Source organism: Neopsephotus bourkii, unplaced genomic scaffold (genome assembly GCF_033783945.1).
Source record: "Neopsephotus bourkii isolate Nb327-2 ecotype Australia unplaced genomic scaffold, CSIRO-AGI_Nbou_v1 NB_1707, whole genome shotgun sequence".
Lineage (NCBI taxonomy): Eukaryota > Metazoa > Chordata > Aves > Psittaciformes > Psittacidae > Neopsephotus > Neopsephotus bourkii.
Genome location: NW_026902181.1, coordinates 7,074,767 through 7,092,662, shown reverse-complemented (window position 1 = coordinate 7,092,662; position 17,896 = coordinate 7,074,767). Strand labels below are relative to the sequence as shown.

At 43.8% G+C, this 17,896-nt stretch overlaps 2 protein-coding genes across 2 annotated transcripts in view; both read right to left on the bottom strand.

The window, feature by feature from the left end:
- MOK (MOK protein kinase) overlaps nt 1–17,896 on the bottom strand; it is a 158,379-nt gene that overhangs the window by 52,520 nt on the left and 87,963 nt on the right.
- Nucleotides 6,556–12,656, bottom strand: HSP90AA1 (heat shock protein 90 alpha family class A member 1). The gene is made up of 10 exons (XM_061376245.1): nt 12,468–12,656; nt 12,006–12,372; nt 11,409–11,542; nt 10,606–10,914; nt 9,801–9,966; nt 9,333–9,523; nt 9,080–9,227; nt 8,120–8,388; nt 7,466–7,799; nt 6,556–7,296 (listed from the first exon to the last, which is right to left on the bottom strand). Exons 1-10 carry the CDS (start codon nt 12,624–12,626, stop codon nt 7,187–7,189), a joined length of 2,187 nt encoding a protein of 728 aa, XP_061232229.1. The 5' UTR covers nt 12,627–12,656; the 3' UTR covers nt 6,556–7,186.

Sequence of the window (17,896 nt, the reverse complement as noted above, 5' to 3'; positions counted from 1 at the left end):
ACAATGAACCCACTGCAGCACCAGCCTGGGTAGGGTCAAGCAGCACAGGCAGCTTAAAACCTGGAATCAAATGACTGAGACTGCTGCAGGAAACCTTGGGTTGAGTCCAAAGGAGGGGAATGTGCCCCTGAAAGTGAGTGAGGAGGCAAAAGGGGCACCCGTAGCTCACTTGTGCCACCCACTGCGCAGGGACACCAGTTCAAACAACTGAAGTATCAGGTGGGGTGTGTGCCTGGAATGGTGTGTGAATGCTCAGGCAGCAGCTTCTCCCTAACTATTCTCATGACTCATTTCAATGAATGCTACAGTCTGTATCATCTGCTGCTCTGGATCTAATTTCAGACTCAAACAGTGCAGCTGGTCACTAGTGTTACAGTACACGCTGACAGTATTAAGAGCATTACGTCATCATCTGCAAGGAATGTCTTGGCTGAGTTGGCATGACCTTCCCTTATGGATTTGCTTTGTTGCAATAGCCTTAACATTTGGCTTAGCTTTGTATTGTCCCAGTCATGGAATTCCTGAAAACTTGCTTGTACTGTCAGGAATGCACCTCGTGCTCTCCTCTCAAGCAGAGCAGGACTGATGTCTCCATGGCAGGTGAGTGCAAGGACAGGCTGCAACTGCGTTTGAACCTGGTCCCTTTTTGCTTTGCACAGTGTAGCTCCAGGAATGGAGCCTGGCATCTTTACCTGGAGTTTGATTCTTTAAAAAGCTAGGTAGTAACATGAGTGATCTGGCCACCTCTTACGACAAAGGCTGCTGGAAATAATAGTTCATATGTCAGCTGGGAGCACCTGGGATTGACAGTGCTGTATACATGCTGTGTACATGCTTATTTGCACAACTTACTGCAGAAAAATAAAAAACACCTCTCCTCTCAGGGCACTCTCAAATGCCAGATGACTTTGCAGCCACAGAAGGAATACCATGGGACCAAGAGGTACATTTCTTAATTCCTTCTTCCATTTCAGACCTCCCTCTACATAAGCTCTGACCAAAACAGTTTAGAAAATGACTGAAATCAGGTCTATTGTTCCAAACTAATGAAACACAGCAAACGCACTGAACTTACTAACTCTACAAAGGATTAGCATGGCAAACTCTCTGGCTCATCTCCTGGAGAAAAAGAGCAATAGCACTCTACGAAGGTACAGCCTCTCAAATGCCTCAGTAACAACCTGGGAGAGGAGGCAATAGTGCTACTCCAGGCATGCAACAACATATCATCCACTACAGTACCCTTAATGAAAAAACCAAAAAACAACCTATTTCTGTATCTAGCCGAACCTGTGCTCCTGTTTCCCTGGAAAAAAAAACAGGACATCTGAAGGAGGGGTGGATCTACCCCAAAGCCTTGCCTTCCCAATCCCACCAGCCAGTGCTTCCTTTAAGCTCCTGAGACAGCAATAATTGGGACCAGTAAGGTGCGTTTTGTCATCTCAAATCGACAAGGCACTGACCTACCACAGGATTTCACAGAGAAAGCTGAACCCAGCCCTGTCTGTAACGATGATTTTGAAGCTTTAATTCTAGTACACACCTTCAACTGCTGCACAAAGCAACCTCAGGATAACTCCAGAAATCTCACACTACATTCATGATGAGACCAAGCACCGTGGGCATTATTATTATTGCCGTATGTCCTGGGCTCAGGTCTTGCACCATGACACCATACCTACTTCAGGCCACATGAAGGGTTTTATTGGTATTTTTTCACCAGTCCATTCTTGCATCAGAAAGAACTGCTCTTAGTTCACAGATGTTAACTGTCCCTCTGTTAAGAGTTCTCCAGAAATCCCACTGAACTTGAAGGCTCGATCTCCATGGCTGAAGGGCATTCAAGCAGCTGGGGCCATGTGGTCTCTGAAGTAGTTCCAGATTTCTGAGACAGCTCGTATGATTCCACGAGTCTTGATGCAAAAGCAGCTGTCTCATCATCAGCTATTTCCATTGGTGTTTGAAAAGCACTTTCCGCTCCCATATAAACATCACCATGAGGCTCTGTAGCTGGCAGGACTGAGCTTTCAGGTTTAGGCTGTGGATCTTCCAAATGGGAAACATCTACTGCACCTTTCAAATGGTCACAAGTGCGTTTCACACTGCAGACTGGGCGAAATGATCCCTCTTCTGGGACAGCACAACAAACATCTAAAAGCTAAAATTAGTCCAGATGAGCAAGGTGAGCTCTGGGCTGCCAGGTCAGTTTCCCACCAAAGGAATCACAGAATTAGGGTAGGAGGTTTCCCAGACTTCCTCCACACAAAACTCTCTGCCACAGGGGACAGCAAAAGCAAAGCAAGAACGCAGTGAGCAAAGCCCAACCCCAGTGGCTCTTTGCAGGGCAAAATGTCACTGTTAAGTGTTCCACAGATCACTAAACACATCTTTTTATGTAACTTACTTCATAGGAGCCTTCAAGGATCTAAGGCGGGGGGGCTATAAGAATACCAGAGGACTCTTCATCAGGGTCTCTAAGGGTTAATGGGTTAAGACTTAAAGGGGGAAAGTTCAGGTTAGATACAAGAAAGTTCCTTACTGTGAGCATGGTGAGGCACTGGAACAGGTTGCCCAAAGAAGTGGTAAATGCTGCATCCCTGGCAGTGTTCAGGGCCAGGTTTGTCAGAGCCTTGGGCAACATGGTCTACTATAAGGCATCCAGGGGTTGGAACTAGATGATCTTAAAAGTCCTTTCCAACCCCAACTGTTCTATGATTCTTTGTAACAGAAACCTATTAACAGCTTTTAAAATGCTGCTTCAGAAAAAAAGTAGTGAAAGAGTACTTTTTTTTTTTTTTTCTTTAAAAACTATTATGGGCTTTTTATTTCTAGAACAGAAACTCAACAAAATAATTTACCAATTGTAAATAGGCAAAATAAAAATGACACAGGGAAATACACGTGGGACACATCCCTGTGTATTTTAAAGCCCTAGTAACTAAATTGCCTGGCTAACAGTTCAAAATGAGGAGAATCCCGTGCAGTGCAAAGCTGAAAACCCCAAACCCCACACCCTCCTTCTCCTCCTCACCCATGGAAACAGCACCTTGGTATGAAAGAATGCGCATCTCTTTCTCTTCTTTATGCTGTTGGTAAGGGCACTGAACTCTCCTCTGATACAGTTACCTCTGCTCCTCCTTGGATGAGCCATTATTTTGGATGGAGTTTTATTCACCAGTCTTTTTTTTTTTAGCCTGCATTTTGAAAAAATACATTTGGTACAATTTGCTAGAAAAGCAAATCTGTTTGAAATCGCTTACTTGCTTCATTGAAAATGTTGAACATTTAAACAAGATCTGCATAACGAAGTACCAGAAATTATAAATAAAGCTGAAATTTCATGTCACTCGCTCCTTAGGGTGCCTTCACTGTTGAGCAAATCCTGACAGATTTACACATAGGCAGAAGAGCACCTGAAACTATTCGCCAAGATTTCTATCAAATTAAGACCTCCAAATACAAATTAAGACCACAAATGAATGGACATTTCATGGTCAGCCATAAATTTATGCAAAATATCCAAAAAAACCCTCATCAGCAAGACACATTAGCCATGACCGCTGTAACAAGTGTTTAGGTGCAGGCATTTTCAATAGCACATTCCAGAAGCATCTTTGTTTCCAGACGCAACAGTTCCCCTCTCAATTTAGCACAACATTTACCCATGCATTTTGGGTTGTGGTTTTTTTTTGTGCTCCTTTCCTTGTCACCTTTGGAAATCCATCAGGTTCTATTCTAATTTCCAGGACAAAGCAAGCTATTTTCCTTTGCTGCTGCCACCTGAAATTTAGACTGCACAGTGTGCAAAGGTGGGAGCTTTTCATTATAGCAATAGGGCACCAGCACGTCTGCTCCCAAGGCTCCAAAACCCAAACCACGTATATATGAAGCAAGCTTCCTTCCCAAGAGTAGCAGAATTAAGTACTTCTAAGATCAGTAACAAAGACTGTGGTCAACAGAAAATGCTCCGATGAGCTGCAGTGAAACCTCTAACCACCAGCAGTATAGGCTCTAAGTCAGGAGGCAAAGAGAAAACAGAATGCCCACCTGTGCCAAATTTTACTGCAGTCAGTTACTCAGTGGCTGGCTCCACTGCCCTGCAGCCCAAGTAAGATGACATGTTTTTAACGTTGGCACTTGACTTTTACTGAACTGTGCTGTGCATGCCAGCTTAGCAGCTGTGATACCATAAGCCCCCATCAGGGTCAAAGCCCAAGAAAAGAGAAGGCTGTTATGAGGGCATCCAGCCTTCCCTGAACTCCACCATGATGTCTCAACCCTTTCATCTCCCATTACACTGGTACAAAATGTGAGAAACCATGAATGGCTACAACAGGCAGCTAAGCAAGCAAGAGAACTTTTGAGAACAGTGTCCTGACTTCCCAAAACACGTTTCAGGAAAAACCTGCCAGATAAGGGAAACTCCACACTCTTGTGCCAAAGCACAACCCACTGTCATGTCCCCTCTGCAAGATCTACAGTCCAACTGCTTCATGTAACTCAGGAACAACTCATTAAAAGATAAACAAGTTTCACTCGAATTCTTCTCTAACAGATATATTTGTTTTCAGGAGAGGTAAAGACCTGAGTCAGGACTTGTGCCATCACTTCACTAACCAACTGAAGTCTGTCATTAGCATCTTGTCACTATGAACTTTAAGTCTCAGAGTACTAATTGGGAAATATTTTCTCAGTATTTTACATATTAAAAAAGATCTTTTAGAACAGGTTTCCGTTACAACACACACATTATCTTTAAAATCCACCTGCTTGTACATTTTAGTGTCTCTGAGTAAGGGTTTTTACCAGCAGGGCCTTGGAAAAATTACCTAGAGCAGAATGAACTCCAGCATCTTGACAGCCTTCACCATTCGGGCATCACTAAGACGAAAGCTCTCACAGCTACCATCATCCATCCACCAAACCACAAGCCAGTACCCTTCTTACCAGCCACAAGAGTGCATATTTTGATATCATACTTGTTGCTATAGCAACAGTGCTATAGCACAAGGATGCCATGGAACACATGCAAGAGAGCCACCTTGGGGAGAGTTGGGCTTATAACTGAATGGGGTAAGCTCAGTGCACCTGGCCCCCAGGCTGGGACATGGCAGAACTACAGCTCCAGCCAAGTTGTCAGCTTGCTTTCCCAGCCCAGGAAGCCCCAGTCTCTGCTGCAGTTTTTGACACACCCCTCATTTGAAGCAGTTTTGGGCATCTTGCAAGACAAAATGACAAGGATGGGAGACATACTACAGATCTAGTAAGCTGCAAGCTCGTATTTGTGAAGTACAATGAGGCAATTGCTCTACTCATGAAGAGCTTGAACCATCTTTGACACACTTTGAGCACATAAACTGCTGAGAGCTGTGGGAATGTAGTACCAGTGGTTGCTTTTCACCCCCAAAAAACTCAAGTACAGCTTTCATAAATGTAGATTCTGAAAAAAATGGGAAGATGTCTCCCATTTCCTTTCCATTCCTACTTCATTTCCCTCTCAAGAGTAACTTGATCCAAGGCCAAGTGTGGCCTAACAACCACAGAAAAACTTCAGTGAAGCAGATGAAGGTTAAACAAAAAAATGGCCCAAACCCAACCCACCCAGAAACCTTCACGTATGTTAGGCCTTTGGAAATACGGTAAGCAGTATTGGAACACTTCATTTTCATAACCAGTCCCTGAATTTATTTCAGAGGAGTAATTCAGCCGTTTGGTGTAAACAGGTGAGTACACCAGTACAGCAAACTGACATGCAAAAACACCAGGTTGAAAAGCCCTCACACCCCCACCAATACCCAGTGTGTATGAAGCCCAAATTAGAGCTCCCCACCTGCAGAGCAGCACTGCTCTTAACAGCTTTTAGTCTGCAGTAAGCTACAGTTTTAGATTATCTGCAGGACACCACTGCCACTAGAACCAGGTGGCTTTTAAAAATTATAGAACACCCCCCCCCCCCTCCCCAAAACACCCCTTTGTCATATATAAACCACATGAAATAGGGAACCAGGAAACTGAATCATTACCTGCTGGAGAACCAGGCAGGATATGCCTACAACTTTGCCCCCACCCCTTCCCTCCTGAAGTTCACTGAACTTCAGCTTGTAAATACCCAAGGCACTGAAGAGGATGTGACCTGCATCAAAGAAGCTGACAACCAGGCGAAGCTGCTGGAATTCACTATTAACATTTCCTTTTACTGTTTCGCCTTCAGAGACAATGGTAGAAGTATGTAAGGACACACAACCTAGTCTTTTTTTGGAAAGCCTGTGCTGAGCACTATTCAGGACGTTAACAATGTCACCTCAGTACACCACTAGCAGCCAGGTTTGTGGGGGCCTAGCTCCATGTGTAGAGCCACTGGAAAACTGCCAGAATTATCAACACAGAGGAAACCGAACTTGAGGCAAACAATCACTTCTTCGAAGACTAGAACAGGCTTAAGATACATTGACAGCTGCTAACTGTTCTGTAGTACCAGTTTGCAGTAGCACTGCAGTGGCATTGCAGCATTACAGATTTAACTCCCACTGTTAACAGACAAGTCTGTGACATGAGTCATTCGTAACACTTTTATTCTTACAGTTCTAGGTTTGAACTGTACATGCAGAGTTGCATTAAGTCACAATAGAGATTTACAGTGGATTCTATTCTATGGTAAGAGTGCAATCCAGAATCCTGAAACAGTATAAAAAACAACTTTAAACATCAAGACCTTGTTAGGAGCGAAAGGGTTAAAGCTTCCCCAAATATATTTCAGCTCTCCTAGATACCTAGTTACTAGGTACTGAATGTTAAGACAGGTTTAGAGTTGAAGAGCTGCATAACACGAACTTTAACATCCTGATGTCATACTGTCTTTGTTACTTCTTTCCCACATTTCTGGCATTTAAGAATAAGTCAAAAACCCTGCCACCTGCAACCAGCTAATAAGAGACAAAAATTACTCCTTACTTGCCTGTTTAGGGTTGTACAGTGTTAAAAGAAAATATTCCCTCAATGACGTTTGTATCTCACATCAGCTGAAAAAGCAATGTAACAAAAATAAAGGTATAACATCTTTGAAAATAAATATGAGGGAATGCAGACAAAGTGTCTAAGATTTTTTTGGCAGGTAACATTCATAATATACAAAATATAACTTATTCGTATTAGCCAAGGAAACATTCATGACTTCCTGTGAACTCGTTTAATCCACCTCCTCCATGCGTGATGTGTCATCATCTCCTTCAAGAGGTGGCATCTCCTCAGTAACTGCTGGACTAGCTTCTTCTGCAGCAGTATCATCTTCATCAATGCCTGTGCAGAAAACAAGTACATTAGTGCCAAACTCAGGGTTCAAAATCTTTGTTCATTTGCACAATTTGACTTAAGTTTCCCCTTTCCCAAGCATCAAAATGATCTCTGGACCATCAGTGCTCTCCAAAGGGCCAGCATTCACTGAAAACAAGACGCATTTGTAACTTACCCAGGCCAAGTTTAATCATCCTGTAAATACGGTTGGCATGTGTCTGAGGATCTTCTAAGCTAAAGCCAGAGGACAGCAGTGCTGTCTCATACAGCAAGATAACAAGATCCTTCACAGACTTGTCATTCTTATCAGCCTCTGCCTTTTGCCTCAGAGTTTCAATGATGGAATGATCAGGATTAATCTCCAGGTGCTTCTTTGCTGCCATGTATCCCATTGTAGAGTTGTCTCGTAAGGCCTGTGCTTTCATGATCCTCTCCATGTTGGCAGTCCAGCCATATGTACTTGTTACAATACAGCATGGAGAAGTAACTAAACGGTTGGACACAACCACCTAGGAAAGTGCATACAAACACATGGAATTTAGTATTTGAACATATTTTACTATCCCGATTTAACTCAAGTTCCAACTACGAAATGCTGCTGCAGGCCATGTAAGACTAAGGACTCACGAGACAAAACAAAATGTGCAATACCAATTAAACACAACCACTTAGCGTCACTGAAGTGAAAAACGCCTGGTATCTGTAATACTGTATTTTGCATATATTGCTCTTCTTCAGAAGGGCAACTGTAATTCAGCCTTCACTGCAGTGAATTCATTTCAGACCACTAAACTTACTACATAGAAACAAACTAAATACTGTTAATTACCTTTTCTACTTTCTTTTCAAGGATGTCTTTCATTATTTTGCAAAGGTTTTCGAATTTGGCTTTCTTCTCCTCCTGCTTCTTTTTCTCCTCCTCATCCTCTGGAAGCTCCAAACCCTCTTTTGTCACAGAAACAAGGGTCTTGCCTTCAAATTCCTTCAGCTGCTGCACACAGTACTCATCAATAGGTTCAATCATGTAGATCACTTCCAGGCCATGCTTGCGAAGACGCTCCACAAAAGCAGAGTTAGCCACCTGATCTTTCGTCTCACCTGTACACAATGAGAAGGCCACAGTCGTGGTCTGAGCCTCAACACTGTACTGAAAACATAGCAGCCTGTTTTTCTCCAGAGCCTATGCTGCATTTTCACTATGTGATGCCCAACCCAGGGGAAAAAAAAAGGGGGGGGACACACACATAACCAGTACCACAAGCTACTGTAAAGATTAGGCTGGCCTGTAGAGACCAAAGTTTTTTATCAAACTGACACCCACAGCCTGCAATACACTTCTTCCTGGTTTGAAAATGAAGAAAACTTTCTGTAATCCAGGCAGAAGTATTTCCCATATCTGCCAAGGAATAATCTGAGGAGCCCTGTACAGCATTAAGAAAAAACAGTATTTAATGCCCAAATACTTAAGTGTATTGAGCATTAGAACTTAAAAATTCAGACTCCTGGCTGTTAACAGCTAACACCTGAACAAAGTCATCTTAAAGCCACCATGAAGATTCTAAAACATGCTTTAGAAAATGTCCATAAGTAAAGAAGTGTGTAGACTAGCTGCACAAAGAGCATTACATCATGTATAGCTATCTCTGCTGTCCTTGTGGACGTAATACCATGTTTAAGGTTCCACTGACTACCAGAACACGCAAGGACAAGCATGCCCTCCAAGAGCTGCCATGGTGGTTTTTTTTCATTTTCTACCCCCCAAAAGATTAACAATTTGTTACCAACTCACCAGTGATGTAGTAGACATGTTTCTGGTTTTCCTTCATCCGAGTGCAGTAGTCCTTCAGAGATACCATTTCATCACCAGATGCAGATGTGTAGTACCTCAGCAATTCTGACAACTTCTTGCGGTTCTGGGAGTCTTCATGTATACCAAGCTACAGAAGTAGTAAAAACTAGTGATTCCTTCAGAGAAGCACTGAACTGTGTTAAGCATTATCTAACAAGTAGTAGTATTATAAAGCAAAAATACTACCACAAACCTTGATATTCTTGGAGAACTGCTCATAGAACTTCTTGTAATTCTCCTTGTCCTCAGCCAACTCAGTGAAGAGCTCCAAACACTTCTTCACCAAGTTCTTCCGGATCACTTTGAGGATCTTGCTCTGCTGCAGCATTTCACGAGAAATATTCAGAGGTAAATCCTCGGAGTCCACCACACCTCTCATGAAATCTGGAAGATTACAGTGGAACTTTTAACACTGTACACAGTGAGTACTGTAGGTCTCAACCAAAATTAACTGTCATCACCTAAGGGGCTCTAGATTTTAAAGTAGTTAATTGGTTTTTACCATTTTTAGACATCACCAAGCAGTACCTTCAACTCCTATCAGGTTTAATGACTTAGCCTTCACCCTTCCAAATGTCCTTAAAACATGAAGGGAAACAGCAAGACTAATAAGCGCTTTGTCTGACATTCTGGGCAACACTTTCCTCAAAAATGTACTCACTCAGATATTCAGGGATCAGCTCCTCACAGTTGTCCATGATGAAAACTCTGCGTACATACAGCTTGATGTTATTCTTCTTCTTCCTGTTTTCAAACAAATCAAAAGGTGCACGCCGTGGGACAAAGAGGAGAGCTCTGAATTCCAACTGCCCTTCCACAGAGAAATGCTGTGAGGAAACAATGTCACTTTAGTCTGTTTACATTGCTCTCACTTGCATGATCATTTAACAACTCTTCAAATGCTAAGTGGAACAGTAACTATCAGAGATCTCAGAAAAACAGATTAAACACGGGTCAGGAACAAGTACCTTCTCCAGACATATCCAAGTCCTATTCAGTTGTTACCATACAAGCAGATGAGAACACACTCAGTTCCCTATACTAGATGTTGAGCTTCAGAAAGCAGCTGTGTTCTTACAGCACTTCTCAACCCAGAAAAAAGGCCACTCATTCACTCATCCCATTTAGCCATGGACCTTTTCAAAACTGAGCTATGAAGCCAAGTAACTCCACTTACAGTTATCTGAAACTTACTCAGTTTTTCAATTAAACTTGGTAACAGCTACAAACTAGGAAGGCAGCCTGAGTTTTATCTAACACTGATTTGATCAAAGTTGTGAACGCAGCCTAACAGCAGCCAAAGTAATTGTAGCACAAGATTCTCATCCTCACAGACTGTCACTCCAAATGTAAAGCAAACTATCAGAGTAAGATGTGGGACAACGCATCCAGTTCAGCAGCATCCTCACTGATATTCCAGATTTAGGGGCAAACAGAATTGTACCTCAAGACTGACAGAGACTTACTTTGACAGCCAAGTGGTCTTCCCAGTCATTTGTCAGACTCTTGTAGAATTCCCCATATTCTTCATTGGTTATGTCATCTGGATTCCTGGTCCAAATGGGCTTGGTCTTGTTCAGCTCCTCATGGTCAATGTACTTCTCCTTAATCTTCTTTTTTTTCTTCTTGTCTCCATCCTTCTTTTCTTCTTCTTCATCAGAACCAACATCCTCTATCTCTGGTTTATCTTCTGTCTTTTCCTCCTTCTCTTCTTTTTCTTCTTCTTTTTCCTCAGCCTCATCATCACTGACTTCCTTATCACGTTCCTTCTCCACCTATAATGAAATTGTTAGTTTACTGGAGAAACTCAGAATTTCTATTACCATCAGCCCTGAAGTATCCCTTGTAGTCTCAAAGCTAAAAACTATCATGGCATCAGATTTTCCTCCTACATTTAACTGAAAACTTCCATTCTGGGCACCAGGATAGTAGTATTTGTTTCCATGTGACTGCATAGAACTAGGTCAAGCTGTTTAGCTTCATCATACTTCATTACCACTAATACATCAAAATAGAATTAGGTTTTCAGTAATTCAGAAACTGTTTAAGTACCAGCTTTGTAAAACACGTTCCAGTTCTGGGTTTTTTGTTATTTAAATGTAACTTTACCAATCTGTAATTAATGGCTCTGTAAAATGCAGTTAACAGAATTTAAATGCTAGATTTACGTAGCACCTGTAATTCTACTCTACAGACACTACTCCCCTTTCAAAAATTCACTTGCTCTAAGCTTGCAATACTTATTTAGCAATCCAAGCAAGATACATACAAACAGTGTAATAGGATAACCGATGAACTGGGAATGCTTCTTTACGATTTCTTTGATTCGCCGTTCTTCCAGGTATTCAGTCTGATCTTCTTTCAGATGCAGAATGACTTTTGTCCCACGGCCCAAAGGTTCACCTAGAATGGAGTTTACGTGCTTTACTTGTGCAGATCAGATGTTCTGAAACACACTGCTCTTTGAAGAGCCACTGCTCTATCAACAGATTTCTTCACCATTGCAAAAACATAAAATTCTGTATACAGAACAGCCTCACGAACATTTCCTCAGCCTCACTGTACCCAGACATGTACTCTGATGAGCTTGCAGTGTAGAGTAGTTGCAGCAATCAGTCAGTATTTCCTTATGCAAAGCTTTGAAAATTTATGTCTTCACTGTAACTCACTTTGCTATGATTTACTTAAACATTCCATTACATATTAACTGGAAGAATGGAAACAGCTGTGTATGTGCTTGATATACCACATGACTAATAGTACTACTACCCATCTGCTGTTTTTGTCTTCTGTTAACGCACAAAGTATCTGAACAGAAATCTTCAAAAAGTTGCTTGAAAAAAAAACCCAAACATTTAACACTCACCATTATCAAGCCTGACAGTGAAAGATCCTCCAGCTGATGACTCCCAAGCATACTGTTCATCATCGTTGTGCTTGGTTATCACTGTCACTTTTTCTGCAACCAGGTAGGCAGAATAGAAGCCAACACCAAACTGACCAATCATAGATATATCAGCCCCTGCCTGCAGTGCTTCCATGAACGCCTTGGTCCCAGACTTTGCAATTGTACCAAGGTTGTTGACCAGGTCAGCTTTGGTCATCCCAATGCCTGTATCAACAATTGTCAGAGTGCGATCATGCTTGTTTGGAATCAAGTTAATTTTCAGGTCTTTTCCAGAATCTAGCTTGCTTGGGTCAGTCAGGCTCTCATATCTTATCTTGTCCAGAGCCTGTAAGAGAAGGGACAGGCTTTAGTATTCCCTGACCGTTCCTAAAAAATCCAGCACCCCTACTGACATGGAACAGGCTGGAAGCCTATACTTACATCTGATGAATTGGAAATCAGCTCCCTCAGGAAAATTTCCTTATTTGAGTAGAAGGTGTTGATGATCAGAGACATCAACTGAGCAATCTCAGCCTGGAAAGCAAATGTCTCCACCTCCTCCTCCATTGGTTGGTCTTGAGTTTGCACAGCTTCCGGCATCTACAAAGAGAGAAAGCTGAAATACCATCCACAGCACCTTTGTGCACTTAGCCTTTTGCAAGCATCAACAGCACCGTTTAGAAATAAATGCATTTAACTGTTGTTTCAAATACAGCGGCGTAACAGCACAAAGAAAAAAAAAAAAAACTAGATTCGGTTTCTCACCAGCAAATATTCATAGATTTTGAAATACACATGGAAAACAAGATTTTAGTTATGGATCTGCACCATTTTGGAGCAACATAGATTTTTCCCTCTCCTGCATTAGCTTGGGAAGTACCACACAACTCCTGCTTCTCCTCATCACAGAACAAGTATAGATAGCGAAAAAGTAAAAAACTGATCCGCGTTTCTGCATTTCGGAGACTAGTACTTCTCTTTTATCTTAGCCACCTCTTATTTTTGCTCATATGACTTTTATCTTCAGATACACTCTCCATACAATTCCAGTGCCAACAGGGTCCAGCCGAGCTTGTTACCCCATTCTACGCAAAAAAATGGGAACTGAACCTGCTGCCAAGGCTACCCTCTGTACGAGCCAATGCTCAAGAACGACAGATTCAACCGAAAACCGAAGACCTCTCGAACCACAACCCAGCTTTAATCTCTACGGAGTGAACCGAGTCGCTAGTGCAGCAGCGCAATCCCTAGCACCAACGCTAATGTAACAGGAAACAATAAGCTACTGCACTTAGCTCTAACGCTGCGGTGCCCTTGCCCTCTAGACGATTTTAATCCAAGCCCGCGGGCGGCAGGAGCCTCCCCACGCGCTGCCGCGCAGCGCCCCCTGCAGGCTCTCGGCGGAAGCAAGAAAGGTTCTAGAAACTGCCAGAGCCTTCCCCGCCCGCCCCCCTCCCGCGCGGAGCGCGCTGCCTAGCGGCCCCTTCCCCCGCCCGCCACAACCCGCCATCCCCCCCCCACCCCCCTCCCCGCGGGGCCGAGCACTCATTCAGAGGAACGATCCCTCGCCGTCCGACCCATCCCCACCCCGCGACAAAGCCAGACCGGTCACCCCCATCCCACCGGTGTGAAGGGTGAGTTACTGCTGCCGGTGGTCCCCTCCGAAACCAACAGCCTACTTCACCCATTATCTCCCACCCCCACTCTGCAAACAAAAAATGGCCGTCCTCCTTCTCCCTCACCCCCCCCGCCATTTTTTCCTTACCACCTTACTGTAAGGACAGAAATACAAAAACTACCAACGATTCAGACTATAGATACACCACCTCCTTCCAACCATACCCCAACTGCGGGCCCCAAAAAAAACCTTCGATCCCATTTCACTTTTAACTGACACTAGCAGGGAAAGTACTAGAAAGCGTCCCGCACCACGCGGCTGCCTGCATCCCCCGCACACGCATTAGAATCCACCAGCCAGTAGTATCTGGAAGAAAAACACTCCCTCAGCAAAACCATCCCCCTACATAACCGACTGCTACCACAGACTCCCCCACCGCTCACCCTGGCAGGGGGTAGAAAGCCGCCGACCTCCTCAATGAAACCACAAGCGCACTTTCACTCACGGACGTCCCTTCTCCAGTGCGCGCGCCCGCCCGCCCGCTTGACTTATATACACCGGGCTCCGCCTCCTTCCAGAACCATCGGGAACCTTCACTGCCAGGGACAGGGGAGGGGGCGGTGCTGCGCACGGGAGGGTGGCTGGGGGTAGGGCGGAGACCTCCGGCCACGCCGCTACGGGGCGGGGTCGAGGCGCTCGCAGCCAATTGGAGCCGTTTATGAACAGCATCTGCCGGTGCGCGGGTTTCGCGCAGGCGTCTCCCGCTGCCTTACCCGCCCCGGCGGGGGCGGGCTCTGCGCATGGGCAAGCGGATGAATGAGCGGCGCGCTCACCGCTTGTGCAGGCGCCGGCCGGCCCGCCTGCCCGGGGAGCAGGGGGGAGGTGAGGGGAGGACGCATGCGAAGTGGCAGCTTATGGTGGTGGTTGGGGAAGAGGTCCGGGGGGGTTGTGCAAGCGGTGGTGACGTCATCCGCTGCCCCGCGCCTCTCAGAACGTCCTAGAAGCGGGCGGTGCCGCGCCGGCTTCTCATTGCACTTCCCCCGTGGCGCTCCGGGAAAGGCCTGGAAAGCACTCGGCTGCACCCGCCGGGTAGAAGGGCCCAGAAGCTGGGTGCGGGGCGGCAACCGCAGTGGCCGGGCCGTGCCCGCTGGGTTCCGGTTGGATTAGTGGCGCCGGGCGGTTCCCCGCAGGCCGGTTGTGCAGGTGGCTGCGGCTGTGCTCGCTCCCCCCCTCCGGCCAGACCTGTCTGTGCTGCGGGGCGTAGCCGGATGAATCACGGCGTACGGATGCTGTGGTAGCGTTTCCCCCAGCAGTGTCAGTCTGCAAGTTAAACAAAAACGTCCTTCTTAGACTATATTTTTGCGCAAGCTCAAGTGATCAAATCGAAGAATCTCGGAAGACCTACACAGCTATGCGGTTACTTAAGGATTTAAGTGATCATAGTAGCCGTCAGATGCCAATGCTGTTCAATTAACAGGCCAAAGCGTGAAGCCTACTGGGATTCTCTTCCTGGATATGGCTATCTGATCTCTGGGAAATCTCAGTTGATTTTCAAAAGGGCACAGCTACAGGCATCTTCGTACATAAGTCCATACATCATGCATAAAGGAAAAGCACATGTCTGACCCAGTAACTCTGATTATGGCTTGTAGCAGGGATGTTATTTTTATATCCTGAGTGACCTGATTGGGAGCAGGGAGTTAAATGCAGGTTTTCCATCTCTTGGGAAAGTGATCTGCATCGCAAATGTTCTAGAGCAGGCTTCTAAAACTTGGTTGTTGGAGCTGATCCACTTTGGGGGGTATAAATACCAAGTGAAGCCACATGTTAAAACTGTACACTGATGTAAGAATGAATCTGGACAATCTCTCTGCTCTAAGGAATAGCTATTTGCTTGCTTGAGTAAAATAAAGATGTTGCTTCTGTAGCAAGAATTCATACCAGGTGCAACTTCTTGGCATTTTCTGTTGGCTCTTAGATGTACCCCAGAGTGCTGTCTAGTTTGACATCTGACTGATTTTGGGGAATGACATTTTTACATGCCTAACTGCCCTTCTGCTACTAAATTACACTGGGTAGTGTGCCCTGTGAATTAGATACAGCAATACTTGGGTCTATTAATGTATTTAACCAAAGATCCTTATGCTGAATTTACCATTCTTAGCATCCATTTTCCTGCAGTTTGGCCTAGACAAGCAAATCTGATTGAATTGGGGCTTACAGGCTTGGTTTTGTTGCAGCATTATGTCTTTTAGGGAGTTTTCAGTACTTATCATTATCTGACAAGAAAATACATTAAGTATGCATGTAAAACATAATATAGGACCTGTCAAGGTATTAAAATCACAGCTTGCTTTATTGTAGTTTCTGCAGTATCTGGATCAGTATCTGCATTGGTACAATGGCTAACAGGACCCTGCCCTTCTAAAATGTGCTACAGCTCTGATCAAAGCAGTAGGCCTACATACCGAGTCCTGCAGGTTGTTTTAATTAGAAGGAAAAATTAATTATGATAACATGAGGGTGTATAGATGAGCTGCTGCTCAGCACACAGGAGAGGAGTAGGAGTGAGGTTATTCGCTCACCATTCTAAGCCACTGAAAAAGCTGGATTTCAGCCAACACTCAGCCTAGACAATTCTGTGCTTATGTCCAGGTCACCTTTTGGTGGGTACTCCAGCTGGTTGTTTTCTGAACCTTCGTCAAGTCTGACTTCAATACATTTATGATCTCAATGGGTTTCTTTTCCTTTCAAACACACACACTTCTACAAAATAATATGCACCAAAATAATTTCCTGAATATGACATGCTCCTTTCTTTGCATAGTGATTATGATTTTAATGGTCTGACAGCTGCTTTGGTTCTCTGCTTCCATAAAGGAGCTTAATGGCTTTTTACCACTTCCCTAATAAAGTGTGGCAGTTATACCCAAGCAGAATGATGGAACTTTCCTGTTTTTCTTAGATTAAAAATTGTCCTGGTATAGTATAAATGCCATAGGACATGCCTTTTAGGCTGAAAGCCTCTTAAATTTAGATTTCATTAAATGTTTTCCAACATTTATTAGTGAAAAAATAACTTCTGTATTACAGAGAACTGCTAAGCTATTACAATTTATAGAAATCCGCCCAAGCATTTTTTTTCCCCAGTAATATCCTACTAATATTATTCAGGATATTATTTAGTAGGACATCCTTTGGAGATATCCAGAATTTTAAGAGTGCCACTTTTATCAAAATATTCAAGATGTTGTTCTAAGAAAATCTTTTTCTCTGTAATCTTTTGGTTAATGTGGATTCAATTATTCAGACTTAGAGACAGATGTAATTTTAAGCATATGAAGACATATATAAGGTTTTGCATATGTCTGCAGGATCATGCACCTTTAAGCTGTCTAATGTAGCAGCCATATTATTCTCTTTTCCCTTTTGTGATCGTGTTACTCAACTTTTGAAAGCAGTCTTCAAAAGCAGACTGATTTCTTTTGTCAGAATTGTTTGACAAGTGCACTAGGAGCAAGTAATCTCATGCCAAACCATCTGAAGTTTTCCTAGCTCTGCTTAACCCAAGTTCCTGTGTGCCTGTGTAAACCAAGTATTTTCTTTGTGACTTGTAAATAATCTATATTCTTTCTGTTCCGGTATGCAGTGAGGGCTTATGAAGATAGGCACTTTGTTCCTATGGTTACTCTATTTTAACTGATCCTAGTTTTGTGTTGCTTCAGTTTTAGGCTAAACACACTAGTTCCAGACTTGCTTTCTATCTATTTTGGAGGAAAATCTGAGCAGAAGAGTTCCGCTTTTCAACCAAGAGATTAATATACTTCATATTTAACTAGTAGTTAACGAGAGAAATGCGAGGAGCCTGATATTTTCAGGTCATACCTTCACACACACTTACTCCCTCCCATATCCCCTAGATGTTCCTGACCCCTCTCCCCATCACCCGAAACCTGTCTATCCTTCATCTGCCTGCCTTTAATGTTCTGCCTGGGGGAGAAGCAGTATGGCCTAGAACTGGTGCATGTAGGTGTGCTTGGTAAAGGCTGTAGCCATGCCACTTCCTCCTGGCTGTTAGAACAGCAAACAACAAGGATAAAGTTGAATTCTCCCTGCCCCTTCTTCCGTCAAAAGAGGCAACAAGAGCACACAGCTCTGTTGCCCACCTATTGATTTTGTAGACCTTAGTATCTCTGTGATCTCTGTATTTTGTTAACTTTGATTGAATTGGTTAAATAGGTCAAAATTACTA